At 36.3% G+C, this 20,267-nt stretch overlaps 1 protein-coding gene across 5 annotated transcripts in view; it reads right to left on the reverse strand.

Moving 5' to 3' along the window:
- LRBA (LPS responsive beige-like anchor protein) overlaps positions 1-20,267 on the reverse strand; it is a 422,962-nt gene that overhangs the window by 76,995 nt on the left and 325,700 nt on the right. For all 5 annotated transcript variants that reach the window (XM_086612273.1, XM_086612271.1, XM_086612272.1 and 2 more), the window contains one exon: positions 17,408-17,560. In XM_086612273.1, the coding sequence (XP_086468399.1) occupies positions 17,408-17,560 (153 nt within the window). The remainder of the gene's footprint in view (positions 1-17,407; positions 17,561-20,267) is intronic.

A 20,267-nucleotide genomic window follows, 5' to 3' on the forward strand; every position in this document is an offset into this window, starting at 1 on the left:
TATTTACTTATCTCTGTTGTTAACCTCAGTTAGCTCTATTAGACTAGCAATTACAGCGCTACAAAACCGTAATCGCTAGTCACAGCAAAAAGACAGTTCACCGCAAGACTGAATTGATGCTCATTTTAACAATGACACGTGAACAATTAACTACCACCGCTTCCTTAAATCAGTGGGTTTCAACCTGTGGTTTGCAGATGCCTTTGGTCTATGGACTACTTCTCAGAGACCACAAAGGGTAATTAAGGAAAGTCTTGGCTTACGGTCACTCAGCTTGAATTTGCTATACAGGAAAATGTACCCTCAGTGGCAAATTTTATGGGGTCCCAGGAAAAAAATGGTGGAAAGTCACTGCCATAGATCTTTTCTTATGCAGAGAAACAGACCTTGGAATTTTTACAATAGTTTTGACCTCTCAGCTGCTGCAGGTGAAGAGTTTTCCCAACAAAACTGAAAGCCTGAAACGATCAGGAATTCCAGGGTAATGTGATTTCTGGTGGAACATTCACCTTTGTAGGTAGGGTCTGGCAGATTCATTATCTTTTTTCAGTTCCTCTCTTCTGGCAGTGTTTGTGGCTGTTAATAGAAGCTTACAGAGTATTTCTACTCAATAAAATAGATTTCATCCAAGAAGACACGTAACTGACAGCGTAAGTCTCAAGGGTATCCTCTTTTGCCCTGTTGTACATTACTTATTCTTAGTGATAAATTCCAGATTTTTCTTGGAAAAATCAAAATCCTTTACATAGACTACTACAAAACAACCATCCACTCTCACCTAAACAGAATTTCTGATCTCTCTTGAAATTTCTGAAAACATGTAACCAATTCTTTCCCACCTTATTCCATCAAAACAAACCAACCTCACATACTCTGTAAGAAAAAAAAATCTACCAAAGTATACTTACATATGTTTTCTTGTACATCTAACCCATTATGGAAAAAGGGTAAGTATGTTGAGTACTTCACCTTAGTTTAAGAGCAAGACACAGGGAATGTCATATTTAAGAGAAAATATAACTTCTAAATCCTCAGAAATATAAAATCTTTTGTCAATTTTTTGGCAATGCACTTTGTTAGCACATTGGCCTTCAGAGCAATCTTCCCTTTCCCTATCACTTCATGGAATGCCAAATAATCATACTGGACATAGATAAACAAATCGGTATCTTCACGTAAACAAAAAAAATACATAATATTGAAAATCCAGAGTCCATTTATCTGTGTCATGGAACGACTGGTAAGATATATATCAGAGTCCTTCAGTCTTTTGCACATTGGGACCCCATAAAACAAGACAAAAGAGTTTCATGTCTCCTTTTCCACAAAGAGAGTGGTCACGTTATTTTTCAAGACATTTAAAAGTGAATTTTGCGTTAAACTCACAGGACTGCCATCTAATTCTAAGTCGACTATACCAACCTTTTTATAAGTACTCATTAGTCAATCTATATTTGGGGGGTATCTAATTAGATACGAAGGTTTCTCAAACTGTGATGAGTTCCGTGATTATTTTCACCATCTTACATGGTCGAGTTAAGATGTGTTGAGGTTTCAGCTGCGATACTGACTTAGCAGTTTCTGCCTTGTCACACTATTTCTTGATACCCAGTTACACAAACACAACTATTTGTTGGGCTGAATGGCGAAGAAAATGAGAACTGATCCAAATTAAAAACATTTTGTTTTTTCTGTCAGAATTTACAGAATCCTTAATACCCTGAAAAAATCACCTCCTAATACTTTCAAAATAGACACCTATAATTAGTAGGGATGACAGATCATCATCTTCAGCCTCCTCTACATTTATAAAATAGAAATAATACAATTTCCTCATCACGTGAAGGTCATGTAAAGGTAAACTTATTAATATTTGTGGATGAAATCAGTTACTACAGCGTGAATATTTAAAAAAGGCCATGAAGGATGCTGTTTTCGGAATAGGGTTCAAACAGTGTGCAATAAATAGGGTTTGAAGCCATATAAATGTAACAGGATGGAGAAAAAAAAAACCACTGAGCCCTGTTCATCTTGTAGACTCAATACAGCCAGCAGAAAAATAACAGCATGAGATCATTCAGTTAGAGGCTGCGTGTTAAGGCCTAAACTAAACAGAAATGTATCCGTGGGATGCAGGTATAGTTTTGTTTTGTTTTTTTAACTACTTTAAATCCATGAACTTATTCCATAAATCCTACAAAGAGAGAAGAAAGGACCACTTTAGTTGTTCGACGCAGTGTATGAACACGTCTCTATGCAATTTGCAGTTGATTTCTAAACTCATTAAAAAAACAAAGCAATAGGTGGTGTAGAATCATAGTTCTGAAAGAATTCACAACCAAAATACACTTTCTTAATGTTTTCCTATTGCTGGCTTTGTGGAAAGGCCCTTCAGCTACCAAAGCAAACAACTGAATGATGTGAATCCAAACATGTAATGACTGTAAGGTCAGCACATGACCGCTAAGCATTCATGACCCCAAATTAAGAGGTATTACCCTCCATCTACTAATCCTTGGGTCACAAATGTACAGCCTACTCCAAGAACATTAAAAATTCCTGAAATTTGCTTACACCCCACTGCTTGAAAGATAGAAAGCTAACATGCATGAAGTGATCAGATAAGTGAAGAGGGAAGTTCTGTTCTCAGACACTATATCAAAAATGCCATGTCTTTTGGTCACCTTTTCTGCTAATGAAGTCCACTATGATTTTAAAGTATTATAGAAATATAACCATCTTCTGAAAATAAGAATTTTCATTTCACAGATCCTAATCATTTCAAATCCAAAACAGAATTTTGAAGGACAATGAATGATTAGTACATGCATTCAGAAGGTATTACTAGTATAATCACACCACATGGGATCCACAAATTAAACTCTACATTTTGGCAGGGTGGCTTTAGTTTTTGAACTGTGTAAGACTATATGTTTATCGCTTTTAGCATTTTCACATCATATGGAACATGTAAAAGGATGCAACAGTGATTCTACTGGTAAGATTACATAAAGGTTTTTACTGAGAATAAAATCCCAGCTTTTTATGTCATCACGACATGTTTTATGCACAAAATTTACTTATTAAAATTAATAGCAGCATTTGTATTTCCCATGCTTACTTGTTAAGAAAACCTGCACATTTTTAAAAAGAAGATGCTTCAGGAATTAATCCTTTGTGGAGACCAAAGGAGTTGTGTTAATCTTCTAGCTGACACCAGATCTCACTACAAACTTCATACCTAATATACGAACTGAAGATTTCAGGAAGATACCAGATAGGTTTCATTTTAGGTTCCTGAATTAGGATCTCCATGTACTCACTGGAGACTTTAAAGCTGTCTTCATTTATCAATCCCTCCCATATCTCTGTCATTTTTGTATTTACAGATAGTAACACAAAAAGCCCCAGAAGAACTGAACAGAACTGGCTACTCTATATCGAATCCTCAGTGTAGTTTCTCAATAGTTTCTTGGGAAATTCTCTGCTTCTCTGCCTGTATCACAGCTCTCTGTCACTAAGCTCCTCTTTCACTATTCATGTGCCACCACCTTCCCCAGCCTCTTTGCAGAAAGCAATCTTTGGACTTGAAAACCCTGATATGTAATATTTCATTGCAGTTCATAACTGGCCCCTGGCAAACATAAATTCAGGAAACTATTTTAGTTGGATTTTTTTCCTTCCTTACTCTCTTGCTTCTCATAACATCCTAAACCTCGTGATAAAAGGAGCAGAAAAAAAGGGGAATCTTCCAGTTAAAGATGTGTGACTAAGAAAGAAGCATCCATCTCTAGGAAACCCCATGGCTCACTTCAGGGAATACTAACGGAATACATTCCTTACCTTCCTCTTGCATTGGGACTTACTCTTGTTAGGAAAGTGAGAAAACTGACATATAACAGAGATGGCCATCTGGCAGACCACAGCAAGACCCAGCTTGCCAGGCGGTTTTATCTGATCCTCTAGCATGCCTGCCCATCACCAGCTCAACCAAACTGAGGACAATGTTCATATATGCTGCAGCAGAAAGGTGTATAAATCAAATCAAAATCAGTGGAATTTCCAGTATCAGATATAAAACTGAGCTAACATGACTGTGTTGATCTAGCCAGAAATAAAATTGACCCCTGAGTACACGGAATTTACTCATTTCTAGTGCACAGGCTCACGGCAGTCTTCTACATAACCACAATATCAAAGTGGTAGCTAAAACAACAGAAGTCAGCACACTACTCACACCTTGGGTAAAAGGGACTATAAATGGGTCACAAACAGGTGAGATGACATGTCCCATGGGAGGAATCTCAACACAAAGGAAAATTATCCTTCATGTGCCTACCTGGGGTTACAACAATAAAATGGGAAATTCTCACTATGTTTGGGAGACAAACATCCAAACACGAAATAATTAATCCGAATATTGCTCTTCTCTAAACTCACTCTAAACCACTAATGCATACAGGGCAAACTGCAACTGGGACAGAGTTCAACAAACACGTGTAAAGTCAGAGAGGAACACAATCTGCTAAAAATCTGAGAGTGGCTCTGACCTGTCCACACTAGCAGTAAAACTAGGCTTAAAAAAGCTCTGGATGTGAGTGGTATTTGCATTCAGCCTTGGAATGGGTTTTAATCACAGCTTAATTCCAGTGTATACACAGCCTAAGGGTGTGCCTGCATGATGTGCTTGCATCAGTCCGAAGGGAGGATATTCACAGCACAGACATCCAAGTCCACTGCACTATGGCTAGTTCACGTGCTTTTGATCTCTTAAAGGAAGGTTTAATAAATTAACTGACTATAAATATAACAGCCCTATCGGAATATGCAGCAAAATTTAATTCTTAGATTATTTATATTAGTTTAGGCAAAATATATTAAAACCCCATTATTAAAAAAGTTATTCTGTGATTTATTATGAAAGCAGAGAACACTACAGCAACTCTTGGAGCATGCTCTCACCATCTTCCATTCCTAAGCCTCATTACAAAGTTCTTTTTCTGCCTCAGAAAGCAGATGGCAAGAGATAATGTCAGTAACAATTAGGAGGCTTCACTGCCCTTAAGGACTCTTCTGCTATACACTTGTAATATTTTTCTGAGAGAGTTTTTTACAAACAGGATACTTTGCACTATTGGCACTATTTTAGGTATACTGTTTGGAACACCCCCAAAACAATTACACGAGTTTTGTTTTGCTGGTGTATTTTTTTCCTTTAAACAATGGAGAATGTTGTATTTTTTATTAATTACAGACACTATAAATGAAACGTCCAACATTACTTTCATTCTACACATTGCAAAACTAAAACCACTTGAGTTTCCTTATATTTTTAATCAACTTCCTCTAAACTACTTGCATGCTGCTGAACCTTTCATGTTTTTATGAGCCCAGTTCAACTCTCACTAACAACTAACTTGGATCAGATCCAGCATTTCTTCTTAAACTGTGGCTTAGACAAAGCCACAGTTGGAAAAGGACAAACACAAAGAACCTCACAAGAGCATATATTATGTCACTTTATCTATGCAGAATTTTGTCTGCTTATGACCTATTTGAATGTCAATTATATTGTTTGCTATTATTAATATCTTTAATCTTGCTTTACAAGCTGTTGCTTTTTATTAACAATAATACTCTACCTAAATAAAATCCAAAGAGGAAATAAAAATTCAGAATGAAAAGAAAAAAAAATGCTGAGGGATAAATAGATTTCATATACTCAATATGTCAGAAATTCATTTTGAAACTTTAATATTTAAGATGAAGAAAGAAAATTAATTTCAAAAAGAAATAAGCCAGGCTAGCTTGGTTCTAGAGCTTCCTTTGAGTTACCTAAACCACATCTTTCTACAGAGATACTGTCTAATATCCTCTTACAAAGCAGCTACGTTAATGGAACACATACCTGCTCTCTCTTGCTCATTAAAGCTCCCCTCTGCCAAAAGCTACTATGCCTCAGATCTGCTACAGGCACTAGCAAATGAGGACTCCCTAGCATATTTCAGTCAAAATGAACCAAGCTAGACAGCTAAAACGTTTTTTAACTAGTTAAATTAACCTGGAAAGGGTCAGGTGAGCAGAAGCATTGAGAAATTCTAGCTCTGGTGTTTTTACTGACGGTTCTCTACTGCAGAGGGAACTTGCATGCTTCAAAAGCAGAACAATTATATTGGTTTAAATTGCAGAGTATACGATATTTGTAGCTATTAGAGAATTAAATAAGGAAATTAAAACTGATCTTTTATTGGATTTGGTTCTGTAGTTGACTATATACCTCACAAATTTTACTGCTGCAGTTCAATAGATCAGCACTTAGTACTTAAAGGGGTACCTTGCGGCTAGCATGTGCACCCTTTTAACTAATGATTGAGAGTCAAAATTAGAACCCAAGAGATTTGCGGTCCCTTCCATTCCTTCAAAAAGAGACACTGCGAAAGGAACTCATAGTCCTTGATTATGTAAGGGTGGATCAACCATCTGACCAAAGGAACCGACTGCCCAGCACATTTAGTGCTTGGGTGAGCATGACCTTGATTGTCAAAAGCCTGCATTTGTTTTGCTAAATACATTCTCCTACTTGACGGATGGGCTATAGTTTGGCCTCTCCGTAAACCAAAAGGGCCACACCTGAACTTCCAATTAAAGGGTAACAACTGGCAGATGTGAGGGAACATCTAGCAGGAGGTTGATGCTGAAGCAGATGGGCTGGGGTGCAGCAACCTTTTCCATCAGTTTCCACCCACTGCTTTCGCAAAAGCGCATAATCATCAGGAGCCTGACACTACGCTTCCTCGAGCAGCAGCACGTACTCCCTGCAGAGCTCTGTGCTGCTGTAGTTGAACTAGTTTCAGAAACACAGCTAACTAGAGCTTGTCTAGCTCTCCAAGTCTGCACTGCTGACTGCTGTTTAATGAGATGCCAACTTTGACAGAGAAAATAGTTGAAGAAGTTTCTGCTCTGAAATGTTTGTACTTGCACTGCACTGCAGCTAACTATGCTGTTATTTGCGCCAATGCCACCCACTGGAAGAGAAATGTTGTAAATTAGGTCACTAAAAATAATAACCTAGGATACAAACAAGGCTTTTTCATATCATTTCAGTGATCCAGTTTGAAGTAGAGCCTCACAAACATTTGTTCCTGAACAAAGACACAGATGGGGAAATGCAGTGAGGGATAGGAAGATGAGATGGGGGACTTACTGCAGCTACATCTCTGCAAGTCCCCTATGTTTTGGAACTATGTCTTCAGATTTTGCTTTCTATAAAGCCAGAAGATCTGTTGTACAGGACTAAAGCATCACTAATTTCATATGGTCAAGAAAAAGATACTTCTATTTCTTAGAGCAAGAAGAGATGGGGTACTGTTTCTCTCATGAAACTCATATATTCCTCTAGAGCTGTCTTAACTACTGACTGTAAGATCTTGTATTTCATGTTACATGTTTTGTGCTGCTTAACAAACTAGATACCTTTTTCTTTGTATAAATGTCCACAGTCCCTTTCTGGTTCCTGTTGTTACTCTTAATGCTCCTGAGTCTAATTACACACTCCTTGAAAAATAGTACCACGTAGCAAATTTTAATTTGTCATTCCATGAACAACCATTCCATCCTTCTGTTATGAAATAGAGAATATAATTTCATAATGCACCTTCTCAGTCCTATTCATTATATTGTATGCTTTTATTATGCTCTTTCTTATTCTTCTCTCTTCTAGGAAGAAGAAACTCTTTCCTCATACAAGAGTTTTTCCTACCTCTGTATCATTGTCATAAGCTTTCTCTGTACCCAGATGGTTTTAGCAACATTACTGCTCCTCATCCCAGGCTTTCAAAAAGTGGAGTCTTGCCAGGGAAAAGCACTGAAAGCAAAGCCTCAGCTGACTTTTTTTGTATCCTTCCATGTAGGGCACAGATGGCCATGTTTTCTCAGCCCCTCCCCTCCTTCAGCTGAAGACCACGAATTCTCAGTTTATTCCTCCACAGCTCCACGTATGCAAATGTTATCAAAATTTCACTTTCTTTTCCAACACTTAGGATGGAAACTTCTCTACATTCTGACTATATTATAAGTACTTTAGTTAGAACAAACTACCCATCACATTCAAATTTAGCAGCATATTTTCACATATGATCTATAAATAAACTTTAGACAATGGTGAAACAAATCCAACACCACCATATCCTACCAAGTCTCTCACCGGTACATTCTGTTGTATGGAAGTCCTGACCATCATCAGTTCACCTTACAGGAGGAATAAGTTGCAACATTTCTGTGCTAAGTAATTTCCAATCACAGGCTGTAACTCTTGGTAAATCCAGTAAGAAACTTCCATTGCTTTCCAACTTTTTTTCTCCCATACCTATCTATACTGAGCTTGTGATGCCATTTTTCCACGTTAATCAAAATTCTTAATACATTCTCAACGATATCCCTCAGAACACGGCTTACAGGGAGTGCCCAGGCGCAGCATTCGGAGAACAGACCAACAGAAGACAGACAGATTTAGTGAACACCTGTTAAATGGGGCAATGGTTCCAGCACAATTGTTTCCCACTTCATTTCACACAGTAATAACTTTAATGTTCTCCATGGACTCGCTTTCAAACACCAGTTCTACAACATCAAACAACAAAAGAGCTGAAAGCAAATTTAATTGTCTACATTGCTTCCAATCAACTTTTTTTGAATAAAAGCAAATTTACCTAACTCAGTTATCTTTTATTTTTTTTAAATTGTATATGCTCAAACTGTGTTATCATTTGCCTTTTTATAATTTTTCTCAACTGCATATCATTCTCCTCCATGTTTTAATATTTATCTTGGCTATAATAAATTCTCTCATCCTATTAGAAAATCTGCATCTCTCATCATTCTCTAGAATGTCCATAGTTTTAGTTTATGCTTTGTTTTATTTTGACTCTTCTACATCCATTCTGGCTTTTTTTACTACTTAACCTCTTTTTGTTCCATTTTGCTCTCATTTAAAATATTTGTACTTTATAGTTTTTCTCCTGCTCAGCTTGTTTAGTCCCAGACTTCGCTAAAATAAATGCGTTACAGATAACTATGTAGTGTGATAAACATAGAATCATAGAATCATAGAATAATGATTAGCAAGTAATTTATACTATTTTTAGAATGTGATAAATTGGGGTTTTTAAATGAGAGACTTATGCTAGAATTATTTAATACCTTGAAAATTGGCAAATTTTGATCGTAGCTTCTTTTATTTCTTTTTTCACAATAGCAAAGACAGACAGACTGCCCAGGAAAGCACATTCCATGATTCCATTAAGCTTTCTTTATTCAGGAAGACTGACATCTGTCACACTTTGAGAAATTACTTAAATTCAAGCATGTGTGGACTTTTTTTTTTCTATTTTACTCCACTTACAGTCTTGAAGTCCCGAGTTTAGTTGTAATTTCAGAAAGTAACTTGTATGCAGAGTTTAAAGAGATGGTAGGAATCACAAACAAGATGTAAGGAAGTTGTTATATAGATTTTACAAACCCTGCTCTTCCTTCCTATTTACATATCTGGATTGGATATAAATAAGATCAATGTTTTTAGCTAACAAATGATGATACACTACCTGGGTTACTGTTTTCACTGAAAAGGAAAAAAAAAAAATTATTTACATCATCACATTGTTTGGTTTTACTATATATTAACTTCGTTCTAAAGAAGCACCTCTCCAATGTATTCCACCATATATATTATCCATCTTTCAATATTAGCAGATGTTGATGTGATGTGAAACAAAAACTGAATGCCTTCAGCATTCTTAAGACAAGTTCTATTCAAAAGCATGGCTCGAGTTCACTTTTCATTACCTCCCTCATATTCTTGAATATATTTGACTTTCTTTATATAGTAGTCTCCTTTACAAATTAAATCAATAAGAATTCTTACCTGAAAATTACTAAAACCAATATTCCAGCAGAATTGGATTTAAATAAATGTGAATTTCTGGTGATACTTTATAGATGGCACTTCAATAAAAGTAAGTTATTCTTATACAGAGTCAATTGTATGTGTGAATACAGAAAAATTAGTCTACTTCTGTTTATTCTGATTTTCAGATTCTTTTCTAATAGGTCATACATCACATTAGTTTAGAAAAATTTCTTCTCTACTTTTCAAAAACGTCTTATATTGAATGATCCTTTTATTTTCCCTCTCAAAGACCCACAGATTAGGTTTTCACTCGCACTGATTTCACCTAAGTGCAGTTATGCTGGCATTACTAATGTTATTCTAGATTTATCTTCATATGAGATTTGAATAAGGTGCTTAAAAATAGATAATGAAGGTCTGATTCCCCTCCCTTTCTATGCTAATAATCAGATCCGTACATGATGTAATTAAATCAAAAGACTGCTTACAATTATGCAGTATTTCTTGATTCTAGCCTGCACACAAGTATTTCTGTGTGAAAGACAATGAGGGTTCTAACTTTTAGGAAGTAATTCTAACAGTGCAAAAAATCCTGCAGTGCCAAACACAGATGATGAAATTGTTATACATGCAGCTGAGTTGGTAGGAAATGAGTGTTAGTGGCCCAATGAATGAGTGTTAGTGTTAGTAACACAATTATACCAATACACCACTTAGCCCAGGTGCAAAACAAACAGGTTTAAGCCAGTATTGGCATTCTACATGGACAAATGGAAAGGGAAAACCAGACAAATCACTAGAACTGCACACTGCAGTCATGGAAGCACTTTTTGAGGACAGAAGGAATCCTTCTACTTAAATTTACGCACCATCCTACATTTCTTCAGCTGTTTAAGAGACTTTCTGTGCTTTTCTGCCTGTTAAGTATCTATATGGTACAGCCCCTGTGCTTCCCAGGACCGCCTTGTTTCCATAGATCAGGAAAAAAAAAAATGTGTTAAACAATATCAGACTTTTAAATACACGAAGTCCAACATGCCAGCAGGCTGGACCTTTCACACCTAACTTTGCTGAAGAATAGTATTCCTGACAACTTTCTGGATTAGACTGTTAAGTTTCTGAGACTTCTATGAATGGAAATGTTTATTTTGCCTGATATGAGGAATGTTACCTCCTGCACAAACCTTTTTCCATAGTCCCTGCTTGAAAGCAACACAAAATGAATCCAGCAAAGTGTTCAGGATGCATTGTCAACAGTTACATTTAAACATACGCCTATTTTAAATGTGTTACATACACATGTGGCACAGAAATACAAGTATTTGCTAGGAAAAGCAAAGTTACGGGTTACTTTCCAATCTACTCTTTGTATTATAGATTTATGAAAGCGATTTTTTCTAAAATCCAAAATGCTTGTAGAGTTAATAGATATTTTCCTTTCAGAGGACACTGTATAAATCTTATATTGTGTATAGATTGTAATTTCCAAAGAAAAGCCACAAGAAATCACCAAACATCAGAAATACAAATGGAAGTAACACTGCAATCGCATATATATTTCATGAAGCAAAGCATCTGACAGAACTGGTATCAAAACTCTTCTCCTTTTTCACCATGACCCATCACCTCTCTTCTAGATGAACAGATATCTAACATGCCAACAGAACCATCTAGAAGAGCCTAAGTTGAGTGAAGACTTCACAGAACTATGAGTTTCCTTCTCTGTTCTACACTCAAGTTCTGTAAACATTTCAGATCAGCTCGGAGTGCCACAAGCATCTTCATCACACAGTGTACACAGACCAATCTACATTCTAGCTTTTTAAATCCTGCTTAAACTAGAATTTCACAGTAGGTGCTGCACAGATAACAACTCTGATGTTACTAGTTAAGCCAGTTTTCATTTTAGCCTTTTTCCTGCTCTCTGTTTTTAACATATTTAGTGAGTAAGGTACTACCAGCAATGTATGACTAACAATCTACCAATCTGCACTTGTGAACCTTAATTCATACAGCTCATATCCGCATGGTTTTCTACAGCACTTGCTGTAACATCTTTGTAAATACACGGCTGTGGAACCAGGAAAAATATCATGGAGAGATTTTTCCAAGACAATACAAAAACTCCAGTACATTCCAAGTTACATGCCTTAACTGCTGCTTCAGTATCTTTATGTGACTAATAGCAATAGTTTTAACAGACTGAAAGTAGCATAATGTTCTTGAAACCAACTTTTTTTTTCACCTGTTCACTTTCCACAGATAGAAGAGAGTGAAGACTCACAAAAACTGCAGTTCTGAGTATCGTTGGTGTGTTAGTTGGCAGGAAATGGTGCTTTTTCAGTGTTTTCTGGTGTAAGGTGGAGTAGCCTGTGCTAAAATGTAATGCACTGTATCAACCGATAATGATCCTCTAATTCTCATTGTAGATCTTTCTTACCAACCGGTGGTTCTTAATACTGACTCGTTTTGCTCCGCTAAAATTTGTATTAGGGTGAAAAGCTGGCCTACTCTTCCTCTCCATTTTACTTATCATGCCAGGACAAATTTTGTGTATAGTACCTTTATGTATTTAGGTATTTCATTTGTTTCAGAAAGTGTCCTAGCTTCCAATGACTACATTTTCAATAATTTGAAAATTGGATTTCGAAACTTTCAATCCAGCACAGTAATCCCATCACTTTTCTAATTTGTCTTCTGTTTTCCTCAGCATTGAATCAAATGGATAAACCACTAATCATGAAAAGACTAATTCTCTAATAAAGCACTAAAATAAATTGAGATATATTGTAGAAAGCTGTCTTGACAGACCTCAACAACTTTATTATCATTGAAGCAATCTAATTCTCAAAAACATGAGGCTCATCAAAGCTGAGTGAAATTTAGATATTATCAGTTGATTAATAGTTTTAAATTAATTCTTACCTACTCAGACATCCAACCTTCAACGACAGGACAAAACAGACTTCACTATTTAGAACAAACAGAATTGCCTTATTGGGATTTTTAACTATTGCTATTATTGGGAAGTATGGGACTTTTTCTTGGATTGTACCAGGTCTTTGTGAATGTCTACTTTGTTGTGCATGGTAAGAAAGGCATTTATAATTTCTATCAGCTTTAATGGGGTAATTATCACTAACTCAAACAAGTGAATTTAAATTTCTAAACCAGAACACTATCCCAAAGGAGGGCAGCTAACATAACTAAAACTGGGAAGCCAACAAAAGACCTCAGAAAAATCTACATTTAAAAAGATATGTCTATTTCAATGTCTGACAACTACTGCTATAGTTTTTGTTTAAGATTTCTGTATCCAAACATCTGAACATCTATCTCTTCATACTCTTCCCTTCCCAGTTTACTTCCTATTTCTTTTTCCTATAGGTCTCTCAGAAGCATGAGAGAACCAAAAAATTATTGAGTATTTTCTTTTTGTTAGATATCACAACAAGTTAGCATTCTCTCCTTTGCTGACACACTAATGCCCTAAAGATATTGTAAGTTTGAAATAATAAAGTAACGATGCAATAGTATATTGCATTTGGGATTTTTCTGGGTTTTTTTTTTTTTTTGGGGGGGGAGGAATTATAATTTTATCTCATTTAAAAGTTTGTATGTAGGTTTTTTACTTTTTTTAAGCTAATACTATAATTCTTATTACACACACACATATATATAAAATGATGGAATTATACAACAATACAATTATTGTCAACTGCATCTGTGTAAGCTGAAAGATAGTTTCAGATATCTTAGCAGTTATTCTATGTCACTAAATACAACACAGAGCTTTAGAGATCTATAATAAGGTTTCAGAATGGTAAAACCCCACTTTTCCATCAAACTGTAGACTGTCTCAGAGAAAAATACCGTACCCCCTGCATTGATTGGTACTGTTATAAAATATCGTGCTATCACAAACTAATACAAAGTACCAACTAGATGCAGATGCAATACATGCATTTTACGCTTCTTTGTATTGCTTAGAATGACATCCTGATGCTATCATTTAGCTCATCATGACATTCCATCAATCAAAATCCAGTTTTAATTACGTACCATTCTGCCTTTTCTCTCAGAGCAAACACAGAGGACATGCAACGATTTATTTCAATTAAAACACACACTTTATAGAACTAAAAATAGATCGGGAATCACTTTTAAATTGGCTATCAGGCTGTCAGTTAATGTTCTGAACCCCTGCTATTGACCCAGTACTCTACAAGCTGTTATTATGCACTGTCCTACATATCATCTGTTCCCCGTGCTGGTCTGTTCCAGGAAGACAGACAGCTGCAACTGTATATCCCCGTTCAACCTGAGGACCATCTGACTTTAATTGTAGCACACAGCTTGATGTGGGTCTGGTTATGAGAAGCCAAAGTATCACACTGTAATAATCTGGAAAAGCAGAAACCTGCCAACACAAGGCTGCAAACTGGGGCTTGGGCTGTCTGGCTGGCTGACTTGCTGCAGGAAATATGATTAATGAGCAAGGTATAATGATATCAGGAACCCGATTAGCACCACAAAAAGGTCACAGATCAAAGTAGTATGCATTTCATGAGCTCAAATCATTGTACAAGATCTGTGGACTTAAAAGAGGTAAACTGAAATGCAAAGGGAAAAAATATCTACGTGTGATAGCTTACTAAATGAGCACTTAAAATACTATAATCACTATTTTGTCTGAATCAGGAAGAAGTAAGGAAATGTTCACTGAAATGTTAGCATCAGCCCATGCCGCACTGTAGCCAGCTTTTTAAAATAGTATTTGTGAGGAACTGAGCTTTAAGCATTCCTCCGAAACACACCTGTTCTACAACGAAATAAAATGATGGTGATTTGATGCTGATGGTATCCCATCCACTAAGTATTACCAAGAAAAAGCAATTGAATATTTGCATGGAATTTTCTCAGGTTTATTCCACTGCAAAAAAGGCAGATTATAGAGGGCATTATCCATACCAGCACTAACGGGGCCACCACCACCACCACGATAAGGTTAACTATGCCACACAGAAGCAGTTAATGCAACCCATTGGCACAGAGGTTTACATTTAACGCTACCAGACTGACCGAAACTTGGTATCTGAATTACAGAAACAGTATCAAGGACCTACAGTGTCACCAAAAGGGATGATAACTGACACACTTTTAATACACCATCGCCTGGTAAGCGATGTCTTACTTCCGTAATTAACTTAAGCCTTAAAAAATTCCTGTTCTGTTCAATTACGCAGTATCCTAAAATTGCATGTTCCTGTAAAAGTTCATTGTTTTGAAAAACTCTAATTTATAGCAACTTTTGCACGTTCTTTCAATACGCTGTTTGACAAGTGGTACTGCAAGGTCTACTTTCACAGCAGAAGTTATGAAACCAAGCAGATTACTAAAAGTCTTTTTGATGAAAATGGTTTCAAAAGGCACAATCGCTAATGAATAATTACTCAGGGAAAAAAAGCATATGAGAAGGAAACATAAATTACATTTAGATAATAAAGATGATATTTCAGTTTCATAGGAAATGCTGAGTGAAATTAAGAAAATGACAAAGTAATTTTAATCTTCATCATTCAAATATACAAAAGTTAACATTCTGCTGGTTTCAGATTACTTTTTCTTGAAATTAAAGTTTTGGATATGTAGCAAGCACTTCCCTCATTGTAGAGTGTTCTGAACTGCTTTTTTTCAGGATTTAACAAAACAAAGATGTACTTTTTGTAGATTGTACATAAAAAGAAAAAAAATACATTTGGAATATGGAATGAGATCGTTACTCTCTAAGAGAAGACTTTCAAGGGATTTTACATTTTGTGCCCAAGAGTTTCACAGTAATAATCGAAAAGCAGCTGCTTCCTGCTGATGAAGCATTAATCCTGAGAATACGGCACAAGTGAGAGATACCAGAAAGTTGCAAGAAAGGCAGACACTAGTAGCAAGGGCTTTGGGAAATGAGGGAAGCATGAGGGAAGGGTAGGTCCATACAGAGAGGTGAGGGTGCGAAAAACATGGCACCAAGGCTAGAAATGAGGAAAAGAAAATTAAGAGCTAAAATCTTGGAAGAGGAGGAAGCAGGAGATGGAGAATAACTTCACAGTGGGGAAAGCCACATTCTAATTAATAGAATGAGAACTATATTTTTATGCAAAAGCTAAAACACCACAGTCATGAGAGATCAAGGCCACAGGCTGCCTTTGATAAGTCTGTTATTAAGAACAGAGCTTTTCATGTCTCAGGTTATCCTGAATCACCAACGCACGCCAAGCTCCAAGAGGTGTCAGGCTGCCTCCCTAACCTAGCACCTATCAGCACAACTCGAAGATCAAAAGTTGCTTTTGAATATGGCTTGCCAAGTAGTCCTGCTAAATGTTAGCGTATTTCATACCTCGTTTAAATAAAATTTGCACATACTTGTATATGAAGCAGAACACTAAATTCACCGAACATGACTTGTAATTATTACGGGGCACCCTACAACTGCCTGCCGAAATCTAGGCAAAATAACACTTTTAAAGACCATGGTATCATGTCAGCAGTAAAAGTGCAGTGTAAAGCATACTGGTAACTCATAAATCACAGATTTCTTCTGATGTGACTGTTCTGCAATTTTGTGAATATGAGGTCTGATGTTCTTCCGACAACAGAACTTTTTCAATTCCCAGTTTCTAACTTAAGAATATCAGGATGGTATCAAGTCTAAGCCTGGTATCTGAAAAGTTTTTGAGAATTTCCATGCCTTAACTCAGTATTTCCCAGTTAGCTGACTACCACATGAAAACTGCAACCTCATTTTTCAAGATTCCTTAAAAAAGCTTCTCTAATTTATTTACTTTAGAGTGCCACTGATGCAGAATCCTTTCATTTTGAGGACAGCCTAATGTCATAGCTTTGAGAATGTGCTGATATACCAACAATGCCATTCTGTAATTCATTACACTGCTTCGAGGGCACAGTGAAGACAGGCAGTGGGGAATGAAACAGAGAAAGGAGAACTCAGCTTTATTTTCTTGCAAAAACCACTCTGAAAAATATCAATTTAATAGAAGAAACAGAAGAGGTAGCAGAAATTTTAAAATGCAACTTTCTTTCCTGAGGCATTCACTGCTTTTTGTAGTTAAATTGATATTAATATTAAAACCCCCTAAAATTACATTTAAGTAATCAGCGTGACAAATATTTCGAGGATTAAAAAAGCTTTTTCAAGTCTTCTGTAAAGTGATGATTTTATTAGCTCTTTAGAACCACAAGAGCTGACATACAAATGGGATAAGATCTGCATATTTAGACCACACTCAAACTTTTTTGTGCAATTCTAAAGAACGAGCAATACTATATGCCTTTTTTCTTCCTAAACTTGTAAATCTAACATTTCTTCAGCTTACTTCAGCCATGGCCCTACGTAAATAGCTGTATTATGCAAGCAAAGTTCCAAACCCTTTCAGAAGAATCTTCCAAGACAAATGTTACTTGACAGACAATAGAAGATAGCCATCTTACCAGTCTGTTTATGCGAACAAATTCTTCTGGGGTTTTGGCCCACGGTGGAAGTTCAACATCAGACACAACTGTTCCATCATCCATCACTCCCAGATTGTAATTGTTGCTGTTGACAAATATCTCTGGGAGGTAATAGAATTCAGGAATCAATTCCTGTAGATAAATGAAAAACAATGCCATGTTATAAATTCTGTCAGAGGATGCACTTTGTCATGTTAAAAAAATAATTATTAGAATGGCGTTAGGCAAAGAGAATACACAAAATCCTCCCACAGACATCCCCCTCCTCCTCCAGAAGGGGGAAATCCCCTCTTTCATACTTTCCAAAATGTAAACCTTTAGATACGATAAATCCTTATCACGCTTTTAAAACGACAAGGAACTAAGACACAACAAGCTATAAAACAACAAAGTCAGAACATTGGTTTTGATTGCATATTGTGCACAGAGAAACCTATAAAACCAAAGTAATGAACATCACATGGTACAAATAATATTTAGTGGAGAGCAGCAGACAACCAAGGAGGTTAAGAATTTGGGGAAAACTGCTTCTTTCATATTTTAACACAATCCACATTTTAAAGTGCTAATGCACAAACGGCAGTCTATAGTTTGGGTGAAAGTAGTGCCATATATACTAATTACAAGAACTTAATATTTAGGCTATTACCCAATAAATAATTTTTTGTAAATTCTAAAATACCTGGAGTTATACCACATGTTCAGCGAAAAACCACACAGTCAAAGCTGAATCAAGTCAGTATTTTTCTTTCATGAAAAGGTCATTAACTCGGTTACATGTCCAGTCTATAATTACAAGGAAGAATCATGCATAATTTCACACACACGAACGAAATAAAGGAAAGAATTTCACATGGTTACAATGTCTGTGTATGCACTAAATTCCTTGTCAGGATCATCACCACTTTAAACAAGTGTGCTCTATAGGCCTGTGCTGAACAGGACTGGAACATGGCATTTAACACCTCCATGGCTTGCCCACCCTGACACTTCTGCAGGCAGAGCCAGCAGAAGGAAAACGCAGCTAAGGAAAAAACACAGCTGAGGAAAAAATGCAAGCACATGCAGTGAAGGAGTTGTAATTTCCAAGTCTTATGAGAAAAACAAAGTATAACTAATGGCTAAAAAAAGAATCCGAAAAATCTGCACATTTTAGTGCAGAATTGAACACAGCATGCTAAGAAGCAAAATTAAGCTCAAAGCCTTAAGGATTTTCTCCTGGATAAGCGGAGTGTTTCCCTGTTTTGCAAACAGACATGCGACTTTGTAAGTTGTCATTTATTTTGTAAAATATGCACTAAGACATATATAAATGTATCTAAGTTGATTTGACTAGAACCTTATTTACACACTTTCATGAATGTCTGCAAAGTCCTGGCGTTAACACTTCATAGAAAAAGCCTATTAAGACATAGCATATAGATTTCTGGTCTTAATATATTTTAAAAGTGCTTTTTTTTTGTGGAACTTGATGTTGAGACTTAAATACACCCAATAAACCTGGCAATTTGATGGATTTAGAAAAATTGAGCCACTAAATTAGAGAATTTACTTCCTTTGTAAAGAAAGGATCAATACATGTAATTGCTTCAGGAAGTGTATTTCATAGCAAATGACTGGTGTAAAATTGGTCTTCCATACAGCAAGCACAAACTGCATGCCACTTAAGAAGTAGAAAAAAAACCCACAACAGACTGCTCCACTGGCTTTGTCTACAGTGGGTGTAGTATGGAGCTACGTCAGAAGCTCGGTAGATCAGATCTGAAACCCAGTCTTGACATGGGTCAATGGATCAGTGGTCTCCCAGATAGCCCCTCAGGGCCAGCTATGGCATGAGCAGCTTTCCAAATGGCTGAGTGCAATGGGGAGGTCATCAGATTGGGGACAAGGTCAATCCGAAGTAGCCAGGGCAAAGACAGGAAAGATCAAGCAGGAATTAAGCTATTATCACCTCCATCCTTGTGTGAAACACTGCTTGGCTTTGAGTTGTACATCTTTTTGTTTACAGTCACCTTAATTAACTAGCCAGGGTAAAAACGTGCTTCTGTACCAAATGCTTGACAAGTACTTGATAAAAAGAGATTTTCAACTATTTAACTGGATAAGAAGAAAAACGTACCATGGATAAACATTTGTAAAAAAGAAAATACTCTAACACTGAAGTTTCTATCATCACAGACAGAAACTAAGAAAGAAGCAGGGATACTGAACTACATGCACCACAAATATGAAACCATACCATGATTCTGAATACTTAAAACATAAGCTCATTACATATGTTACTGATGTTTTTGTTATTTTTTATATACATCTGTACAGCTATTCATTAGTTTCTTTCAAGATCAGAAAACATTTGGCTTTCTAGAACACACATTGTTTTCATTAGATTACACAGAAACAAGATGCTGCCTGGAAACTTAAAAATTAGTCAAACTAACAGAAGTTACTGATATTAGAAATTTTTCATAAAAAGTTATTTCATTACTCCAGAAATGAGTTTTCAGAAAGTTTTTCACTGTCACCATAATGATACATTTTTACAAAAGGAGCTTCTTTATTATGTGATTTTTCTTATCTTGACCATGTGCTAGCATTTACACATAGGAAAAGGGCGAGTGTAACCAGATACACCAGGTCATTCTGACTGAGTAGTATTTAGTGCCAGTTTTCAGTGACTTTATATGGGTGAAAACGACAACACTAGTTAAAGGCCAACAGTTTTTCCTAAACCCAGCGAATAAACCTGATAATAAAATATTTAATTTTTACCAAGTTTACAAATATTCTTCATGTACTTGGTAACAGCAGTCCTTAACAGTCCTTCTCTACTTTATTTGTG

This window comes from Tauraco erythrolophus, chromosome 5 (assembly GCF_009769465.1).
Source record: "Tauraco erythrolophus isolate bTauEry1 chromosome 5, bTauEry1.pri, whole genome shotgun sequence".
NCBI lineage: Eukaryota > Metazoa > Chordata > Aves > Musophagiformes > Musophagidae > Tauraco > Tauraco erythrolophus.